Source organism: Poecilia formosa, unplaced genomic scaffold (assembly GCF_000485575.1).
Source record: "Poecilia formosa unplaced genomic scaffold, Poecilia_formosa-5.1.2 Scaffold53, whole genome shotgun sequence".
NCBI classification, from domain to species: Eukaryota; Metazoa; Chordata; class Actinopteri; order Cyprinodontiformes; family Poeciliidae; genus Poecilia; species Poecilia formosa.
The window spans coordinates 327,849-338,562 of NW_006799992.1; the positions used below are offsets into that span (position 1 = coordinate 327,849).

A 10,714-nucleotide genomic window follows, 5' to 3' on the forward strand; every position below is an offset into this window, starting at 1 on the left:
CACAAAGACCACAATAAGAAATTACCTTACACCGCACTGCTAATTCAGCAACTTTGCTAATGTTAAAGACAGCATGTTAACTTCCACATCTACACACATACCTTTCTGTCATTTTCATCATCCTCGTCATCCTGTAGGCTGCTGGTGGACTGTTTGGGGTCAGAGAAAGTGGGACCCTGAGAGTAGTACTGAGAGCTCCGGAAGCCATCTTTCCTCAACTTATCACATTCTGGAGGACAAAGACAGATAAAAAGCTTTTTAAAAAATAAAAAAAAATCAGTGGCTGTAAGAAGGTGACACCAAGGTGTGTTCATGGCTAGCTGACAGCATTCCTACAGCTTGAGTAGAAATGTACAATTAAGATTGCACACTTTTCAGTTTACAAAGAGTTTGTCTCTAATCAAGGCACTTAACTCAATTTTAGCTACAACTGGTGAACGGAGATCTGTTAAGATAGACAATATTTCTATAGGGACCGAACATCATTTTAACTTATTCAAATACCAGCAATAGAAACACTTGCTGCTCTGAGTTGGATTTTATAACCTATGACCAAAAAAGAGAAATCTTGGGTGTTATGAACTGTCTTCTAGCACACTTTTTCCTTCCATTGAATTTCCTTATAATACGTTTGGACACAGCACTCTGAGCCTCTTCAGTATTGACCTTTGAGGTAATACCTCAAAGGTCAGGAGGATATTGTTGACTGTCTGCTGGAAAATCAGCAATCTACCCAGGATTCAATATGAGCCATTGCTGACCATATCAATACAAAAATCATTCTTGTCTAATGTGATGCTCTTATTTTGAAAGAAACCGAATTTAGTTTTTACATTGTATGAACACTCTAATCATTAAAATCAATACAAAAAGTTTTTTTGAGACTGATGAATCTTTTCTGACTTAAATTACTCAAAGTAACTAATTATTTTTTAATGTATTGAAATTACAACACATTAAATATTGAGCTTTTCATCTATCACCCCTATTTTATATGGCACATATATCTGCTAAGAACATTTTCTGTTGTCCAAAGAGGAAAATATTGTAAACTGAGCTTGTTTTGTACATCTGACAGTTGTGTGAGTGTGATCCCTTTTGTACTCTGCCAAGTGCTGCTTCTGTGTCTTTTTGTCACCACCTGCTGTCATGAGGACATGATGTGCGTGAGTGTATGTGTGTGTCTGATCTGAAGAGACACGTACTTGTTTATGTGGAAGCAGAGGAGGTGATATCAGTTTCAGTCTGTCACACACAGATGGCACAACCATCCCTCTCTCCCCTGCTTCCTCCTGTTCACTCAGGGGGCATTTAACACATTGTTGCTCTGTTTGTCAGTGTCTGCAGTTTTCCTTTTTTTTTTTTTTTTACTAGCGCATCCTTTGTTTTGCTTTTTTATCGCACAACTTTTTGAGTACAGCACCTTATGTATTCAAAATCAAAAAACTCGATTTCAATCAACTTGCTTGAGCCTCGATTTAATGTCACATCAACCAACATCCGCTTTTTTTTTTTTTAAGTATTTTCTTTTTACCCCTTTTGAAGCTTTACTAATTAAGACGAATGTAAAAATAATAATTAAAAAAAAAGGCTTTCACTTTATATACTTGTTTGTTTTTGATACACATGCAGAACCTCTTGATGAATTCTGGCTGCGTATCAAAGTGAGCCCACCTTGCTATTAGCTTGGCACCTCGGAGATCCTCCTTTTGATCCCGTTTTATGTTTAATTCATCCCCATAGCTAATTACAGACTATCCCCGATGGAGAGACACACCGATGCATGTATAATACTGTCAACTAATGGAGCCTGATGGGGCCAGCACACAGAGCTAATGTAAGAACAAGCTGATGAGGTGCCAGTCAGTGAGATGGGAATTAGAAAAGGATGATGGTAATTAGGAGGATGACAGAGAGAGATTGGTGGAACATGATTTAGGATGGCTGATAAAAAAAAATACACCAGAGAGAAGTGCTTCTAGTTGCTAGGCAGGATGGAGGAAGAAGCAAAAGAATAAAGCAAGTAAAAGATGTTCCGTTTGTTTCAAAGAATGACTAGATACGCTGTCTAAGAAGTATTTTACATAATTATAGCTAAACTATTACATCATCACATCTTATTTCTTTTCTTTTCTTTTTGTTGGTGAATGTACAAACCTATCCAAAGAAAACAAACAATCTGCCAAAAACCGCTAAACAAGTATCAGATTAACTCTGAGCAATTATATTCTAATGCACAAGCAAAGATTTCTACAGGACGGTGCAACATTGCCACGGTACTACGGTACTTTTGTACTAAATGCATTATAACTGTACTTTTTCTTTTCCCTGTATTTGCAGCAGGTAGGACAAGCCACTCATTCACACTTTAATCTGTGTAATAATTTTCCATGTTTTAGGCCCAGTCCACTCCAACGCAGATATTTCTGCTGATAGTCTCTGTTTACACTTCCTGTACACATGCATGTTTATTTTTTCCCATTCAAAAAAAAAAAAAAAAAACTTCCATAAAATGGAAAATTAAAAAAACCAAACAAAACACACAGGCATGTGTTTAAAGGTGTATGCTGGTGGAGCGGTTTTTAGATTTTAGTGAAAATGTGTAAAACTCTCCTGTATTCTGTTCCAGAAGCTGAACTCAAATAATTAAGTTTCCTCCAGGCAATTCAGTTCTTGAAGGGACTGAATATGATTATATTTAAATATTTTTGACTAAAACACTTTATATTAATATCCCAACGACTGAAGAATCGGAAGTTCATTAACTTCAACCGGCTCACAAGTTTCATCATGTGAAAAGGCCTCATTTTGGTGTCAGACGGACACAAAGTATTGATTATTCAGAAATGTGGAGCAGTAAGCAGGGTCATGTGTCTATGTACTGTAGCTGGTTGGAAACTGTGACCAAATCTTATTTAATTAACCTTCTTTCCCCTCATTTACTCTTGCCCTAAAGCATACAGTAATTTCCTCTGGGTCACAATCCAACCACAACTTTATAATAATGAAAAATATGAACCATTTTGTGCAATAACGATTGCACAAAGATACAAAAATTAAAGTTTATAACACTCAATAATGATAGTAATTTTCTTTTCTCCTGTTTTTAATGTTAAATGTTTGTATTGTCATTTGAAGTTACATGTTTTTGTTAATTTTAAGAGAATTATGAATCCAGAGGTGGTTTTGGTTTTAGAAAAAAAAAAAAAAAAGGAAAACTGTTCACTCTTCAGACCTATTTCAATAAACTGTTGATTTAATATAATTTAATGTGATTTTGACTTACTCAAACTGCAGGGATGCGTGTTTGTGTGTGTGAGACTCAAATGACAGATATCAATCACAGCTTGTGATAATAAGGTATTGATTAGAGAACAGTAATGCATTTTAAGTCATCGACTATTAAACTGAGTGTGAAAAGACGCATGGAGGGTATGAAAAGTCAAATTGTTGATGGTATTAAAAGCCCAAAAGTACAAAATGGTGACATATGGAAGGTCTACAAGAAAACTGAAATTACAGTACAAAGTTGTGACTGATGTGCGGTCATCAACAAAGTCTTGCAGGCCTCCTGGAATTGGACAGGAACTTTCGTTGGACACCTGTTGTCTGTCAGATGGGACACCTGGGGGTTTGGGACGGTGTTTGGTTATGGGGGTTTCCACTCAGGTGATGTTTGTGTGGTTTTCTGCTTAGCAACATCAATATTTCAGGGAGTAATATCTATTAGTAATAGTTCAAGGGTGAAACAAAAAATGGGAAAAGAATCAGCAGCGAGACAGGGACTCCAAAAACTGAAAGCATCGTGTTACAACTGCTTGTTCCCCATTTGCTCCGATTTCCCACCATTAACTCCAACACACAAGGCCAGACCAGAGTGTAAACGTTCTGTTTACAGTAGTTAGTAGTTCAGCACACACGCACATGCACGCGCACACACCTGCATGGGCTGCATCGACTTCTCTCACGGTTATCTGAGCAATGAGGCGATAAGGAGGATTTTCCAAAACGTCTTAGCAAAACCAGTTTCGGGATTCACCGGTATTCCTGCTTCCCGTTCTGGGAAATTGATGATTTTATATGCACTGTTGTGTCTGTGCTGCAATTTGACTGCATGTGTTTACTGAGCAACAAAGGTGTGCCTTGTCGCCAAGTGCACCGGACAAACAGGAAGGAGGAGGATCTCACAGTGTTGTGTTGCTGGATAAACACAAAATGACGTGTTTGGACATTTTTTACTGTGTCGCACACAAAGACTTGTTGCCTTGACGCAATGAGAAATGCTGATCTCTGTCTACTGTTCTAGTGGTCAAACTTAGATAGAGCTAGTAACACATTTAGCCAGTAACACATTTATAATTACACAGAAAACTTGTCCTTTTCAAAGTTTAAATATCGTGAATCATTTGCATTTTGTTGTTTTGTTTTTTTTATGACAAATCTATCGTCAGAGCTAGAAATTAAACAGCACCTTTGCTTATGATAAATACCTACTTTAAAAATAGGCTAAATGTAAATTATTTCAAGTTAATTTACATTCTCTCCTTTGACACTCCCTTTTCACAAGGGAGAAATTCAAATCATTCAAGAATAAACAGGACTATTTAAAGGATTATCGTTTGCTTTTCATTTGTTTGATTTTGATTTTATGATTCATAAATTCATAGGAAAATATGAGGACATGAAACCTATATTAAAACAGAGATGCAACAAGAAATATAATGTAATCAGAAGATTGACACCTGGTTCAACCCTGAACAATGAGAAGCTGGTTGGACACCAGTTTGATCTTTGTCCGGTTACTGAATGGACCATATTAAACACAACCAGGTTCTGTTGGTAGTTATGCTCTTCAATGTGAAGGTTGCAACTGAAAGAAGACGCCTCCATGTAAGCCACTTTCACTATTATTGAGTTGTTTGAACTGTGTTTTCCAAGTCGCATCAAGACATGTCTACGTTTTATTCAGGCTGCAAGAGAGCGAGAGAGAGCAAGGCTTTCATTGGATAACAGGAAGGATGAACAAAGAGAAGTAAATCTTTCAACCTCACTCACTGAACAGGCTAGCTTCAACAGCCTTTAAATGAATGCTCTACTTACTCTATTTTTTATGCAACTGATGTTAACTGCCATAAAAAAAATGAAAAAAATATTACAATCAATGGACGACCTAAGAAATAGTCTAACAGTGCATATTTTGCAGCTTTTGTCAAGGCGTTTCGGTGTTTAATTTAGGCGACATTTACCTCGCAAAGCAGTCTTAAGGTTGACTTTTGCCTGCCGGTGAAGGTCTTCTACACAGGGTGGCCTGCTGCCGGGGAGGAAGACATTCTCCTGTTGATGCCAGGGAGCCGTGTAGAGGACCGTCCATTTGCTCTCCTCGTCCAGGTTAGACACAGCTGCAGAAACAACAAACATCAGGTTATGAACTTTGTTGAATTACCTGTGTGGATTATTTTGCACCTAAAATACCAAGTCCCACCATCCATTTTCTCTGGGGAATTGTAGTATTATTGACGAAAACAATCAAAAATGCTAATGTAAAGTCATTATTTTTTTTTTTTTTTTTTTTTTATCAAGAAGGGTGAAATTCGAGAAATATCAATGAATTTGTGCCTCGGTATATCTCCTCTAAGAGAGCATTTTGCCACTTCTCTCTCCCAGTGTTACTTTGGTTTGGTCAGGGACATTTTTTACTACAGTAAATTATCCCAAATAGTATCTAGAAGCACAATAAACTGAAATAGGTTGTAGTATAAAGTCTTTATAAGGCAATATACAAATGATCTTTGAATTTTGAGCGTTTTAACAGTTACTCGTCTCCACAGTTTAAGAAAAATATGGAACTGCCTAGGGAAATAGTTAATGGGTAAAAAAAAAAAAAAAGAGTTTGGCTCCCAATAAGAAATGGGAATGGGACGAGATGAAATGGCAAAGTGTGGGTATGAAATAAGGGTATAAAAATTGGTAACGACTGAAAGTGATTGAAGAGTTTGTTTACACAAACTGGCGGAAAAGAAGGAAAGAGATGATTTAGGTGATCTTCTAAAGAGGTGCCAGAGTCCCCTCCATCAACTCGACACTTATTTGAGACATCGCAAAAAAGTTTCACAAGTCAGAGGGGGAGGAGAGTTACAGCACCATCTAGGACTGAACTAAAACCTCTATTCAACCAAGCCCTTTTCAACAACAAAATGTTCCTCCAAGAGACAGATGTTGTGAAATGTACAGCATTGTTCCAAACAGAAAACTAGCCAGACTGAAAAATGCTCACTATAGATAACCTTCAAACTCCGTCTACGTGCCTTTTATCAGACAGACGTTTTCTTCACGCCACTGGAATGAAGGAATTTCTTCCTAATCTGTGCATCCATTTCCATCAGTAGCCACCACTACCTCCCTTAATGAATGTAAATTTGATTTGGACTCGTTAAGCTTACCAAGTGAGCGCAGCCAGGCCAAGGTGGGTGACTGTGGATGTAGAATTAACTCCATTTAGAGCAGCAACTGTTTCGCCTTCATGACCACTACGACTCTGAGAGATCGGCACAAGTCCCGACCGGAGCAGGATGAAGGGGGCCGGATCACAGCAGTGGATGTAGGTGTGGGGAGTGTTTTTGTTCTTTCCTACACAGGTGCAAATGAGCCACAGCATGTGTGTGTGTGTGTGTGTTGGGGGTGGATGGAGGAACTAGTGGGTCAGAGGAGGGGGCGGGGAGAGGGGCGTAGAGCTATAAATGAGTCGTTAAATAACATGTAGTTGCTTTGATATACAGTTAAACTTTTACTATGTCTCAACACTGATCATTACAAAAGGTGCTTCTGTGTGTTTGACATTCATGAATTAATGTCTTTCTACCTCAGAGAAAATTGGTAGCAACTCTTAAATTCGGCACCTTCATGCCTCCACAGCTCATTCATAAACGTTCAACCATTCACCGCTTAAATGCTGAAGAGAAGGTTCATTGTAATTATTCATGTCCCGTCTCCATTACTTCTTTTTATCAGTTCCTCCATATCTGCTACGCGTGCTTTGCATGTGGTCATGTTGAATTGCAAATGGCCGGTACAGGCGAGGAGTCTGGGTTCCCGCCGCTCAACATTATTGTTGTCAAATAGAACAGCAACATGGGTGAGCTTTAAAACCAAAATTTTTAAAAGTGAGGCAACACAAGCATGGCAAATGTGGAGATTCACGCTGATTGGTTACCATCGCAACAGGAGGTGTTTCTAGGAGTAGTTTTTCTGGAGCCCTTATTGCCCTATTGCGACTCCACAGCATTTACCAAAGTAACAACAAATTATCAGGGTAGAATTTTTAAATGAAATGTTGTGGTGAGAGGTTGCCAAGCACTTTGAACTGGTTTAATTTTTTTTTAAACATTATGCTATAGTCATTTCTGCTCATAGGAGACTTTGTTCCAGAAAAGTTGGTTTTGTCTGTTGAACTTCAGGAAAACGGCAAAGCAGCCAAAATGGAGTTTCTATAAATCAAGGCTGAAGACACGCATTGCCGTTGAGCAACAATAACTGGAACACCGATCAATATATGTGATGTAAATTTGGAAGTGATTACCATGATGGATGGCATTTGATACAATTAGTTACTGTTTTATCTTTTTAGCGTGCAGGGTTTCCCACAGATGGGCTACCAGTCTTTACTTGCGCCCCCACCAGGTTATGCATTGTTTGTTAATTTATTTTTATTTTATTTATATATTTATTTATTTATTTTTCATTTGCCTGATTTCAGACTTTATAGTTGGTTACCTAGTGATATTTTTCAGATTTCCTGTCAACTTTAAACATTTTTTTTTAACCCAACAGCGCAACAACCCATCCAACAGGTGGGTTGTTGGATGGCTGCCCTGGCACCAGCGCTAACAAAGCTTAGCAAGTTTTCTGGGGGAAGCCCCGAGCATGTAAAACACTTTGAACGGCCTTGTTACTAAAACATGCTACACAAGTAAACTTGTCTTGACTTGACTAGATGTTAAATCATTAGTCTGTTTACAGAAATCTATGAGCAAAGAATGTAAATCCTTTATTCAAATGTAAAAGTTTAGCGCTTAAGCCCTTCATTTATTTATGAAACACAAATAAATTATGGATCATTAACAGATTTTTAAGTAAAGCACATTTGCTGCTCCAAGTTTGTGTCATTTAGACTCCTTTTGAAGTGTCTTTCAGGCATTATTAATAAAAGTATGGGAAAACTCTGTCGTGACAAAAATACTCAAATTATTTTACACCACAACTTATCAGATCATCCCTCAGCAGACTGTGAATAAGGGCTGATTTTAAGCTAATCAAAGATTTCACGTTCTCCTTTATTTTTCTGTCACTCACACACACACGCACGCAAGCACACACACACACACACACACACACACACACAGATGGGACAGGTAGCCCCTTCCCCCAGCCTCCTCTCCTACCATGGGTTTTGAAAAGAGTAGTGACCAGACCAAGGACATGGAGACTGGGGACACAAAGCCTGTATTGTCCCACCGCATCAGTCTCCACATCAGGCGATTCAGTGCCACAATAGCCCCTAACTCCCAAACACACACACACATAGGACACTGGCGCATAAGTCTTTTTGAAAGTTCAGTAATCCCTCTGTCCACCGACATCCCAGCCCTCCCTAGGCTCCTACCATATAGAAACTGGGAGAAAAGAGGCTAGTGAGAAGTTTGAGGAGAATGTCATGAAAACCGGTAATGAGAAACAGGCTGCAGGACAATGGGAACATGGTGGACAGAAAACAGTTTGTACAATATCTATGTTCCCTACACTAAGTCCTTTATTTTGCTACCCTCAAATTAATACAAGTTACTGACATTTAAACTACATTCATGGTTCTCCACCTGCAGACCCAAATCAAACTGGTGGGACTGGAGACGTTTTTAGTTGTACTCGAGAAAAAATATGATACAAATTCTTTGCAAACAACCAAAGAAACTTTGCAGCGATTAAGTTTGATGTGTGAAATAAAAGTTGCCGTAAACTACTAAGAATATCTTGGAGAAACATCTTGAGCCCAACATAAAAATTAACTGGTCATTTATTTTCCAGGGTACAAAATATGCTGCGAGGGAGCTTTTATTTTAACAAGTGAGAAAAGTAAAAGGTGGAGGTAATGATTAACAGCACCTCAGCCTCAACTTTGACACAAATATAAGCTATAAATAACCTGCAGATAAACTTTTCAAGCAGCTTGTCCTGCGTCAAGGAGGTTTAAGTCCTCACGTGCGTAGTACACACTCATTGATTAAAGTCGTGCAATATTATCCTAAGAGTATTAAGCACAGTTTACTTCATCTGTATGCTACATATGACTTTAGTATTTTCTTTACTGAATAAAGAACAAAAACACTACATTATCTCTGAAAGTGAAAGGAATCCAAATCATCTGTTGTGATTTAAAGTATCTTCATTTTCTTATCAATGCTGCGTATCAGTACCATGAAATCTTTAACCAAAGGTTACCTGGTAACAGGGTGAAACACAGCGGAGGCAGCGGTAAGGCAGAATGGCCACAGGAGACTATTAGTTGTAATGAAAATCATTTAAACATTATTAATTGAAGTATTTGTTGTTGTCTTTTTTCCCCCTTTTGCAGAAGTTAAAACATGTACAGCTGCCGGAAATCCATATACAGAGCCAAAATGTTGTTTTAATCTGATGACAAACAGCAAAAACGTTTAAGATGTAGCCGTTTACAGGATCCAAAGGAAAAAGAAGAGATAATCTTACCCTTCCTCTTGAAGTACTTAATTACAGATTTCAACGAGGTCCCAATGAACACCATTATTCCGACTGAGTGTGATATTCTTTAAAAAAAAAAAAAAAGTGGCAGAAAATCAACCAAATCCTGGAATAAAACAGGGATACAGGAAGATGAAGGTGTGCTGCTGAGGACGCTCACATTCTCACAAGTCCACGCGGGCGTCTACTGTGCTGACAATACGTCTCTAACCCTACATCGCTCTACAAACACACACACACACACGGTCCACCACTCCCCCACCCATCATCAACACTACCACGCCTCCAGCAGCCAGTCCAGTCCTCAGAGAGACACACACACACACAGCGGAGGGGGGCAGCCCCGGCCCCTCTCCTTCTCTGTGTGATGGTTACCAAGGAGTTCTGGCAGCCCAACCCTTTACTTCTCATCATTACAGATTCGTCTGCAGCATCTTCGTGCATCTACGCTGACAGAGCTGAAAGTCAAAGCTTTTTGTTAAAGCGCACAAGCTTTGACAGCTGATAATTATTCTAATATGTTTAGTTTTTTTTTTCTTTCCCAAGCTTTCCAACTTGCTCTATGACTAAAACTCTATAACATCAGGACACTTAGACACTCCTACTACCTGGAAAATAACATGCATCAAATCACTGCAGTCACATTTATCACGTTTAATATTAACGAGCAATTTTTAACTCGTAAAAAGACCTTTGTGTCTTTTCAAATAAACTCATTTCCCTCTATCTGGCTGTCCCTGATTGCTGTGTTCACATAAAACCATCGCATCTGTGCTACATAAAAATGGACCCAACGTCCAATCTCTGCAGAGTCTGTAGCACACGGACTCCAACACCACTCTTTCAGACACACACCCATTAGTTTAGCACAGCCCCTCCTTTAGTAGCCGTATTTAATTTCAGCCAAAGCGGTTGAAAAATAAAGGGAGGTGAGGCTGAAGAG

General features: G+C 38.7%; 1 protein-coding gene across 10 annotated transcripts in view; it reads right to left on the reverse strand.

Annotated features, from left to right (window-relative positions):
* The window catches only part of nhsl1b (NHS-like 1b), a 96,712-nt gene that overhangs the window by 15,817 nt on the left and 70,181 nt on the right, over window positions 1-10,714 (reverse strand). For 7 of the 10 annotated variants that reach the window (XM_016671899.1, XM_007552834.2, XM_007552836.2 and 4 more), the window contains exons 2-3: window positions 5,247-5,399; window positions 102-229 (exon numbers count right to left, since the gene is read on the reverse strand). In XM_016671899.1, the coding sequence (XP_016527385.1) occupies window positions 102-229; window positions 5,247-5,399 (281 nt within the window). Of the gene's footprint in view, window positions 1-101; window positions 230-5,246; window positions 5,400-6,440; window positions 6,699-9,759; window positions 10,059-10,714 lie in introns of those variants that run through there. The other 3 variants (XM_016671903.1, XM_016671901.1, XM_007552838.2) reach the window with 2 other exon arrangements.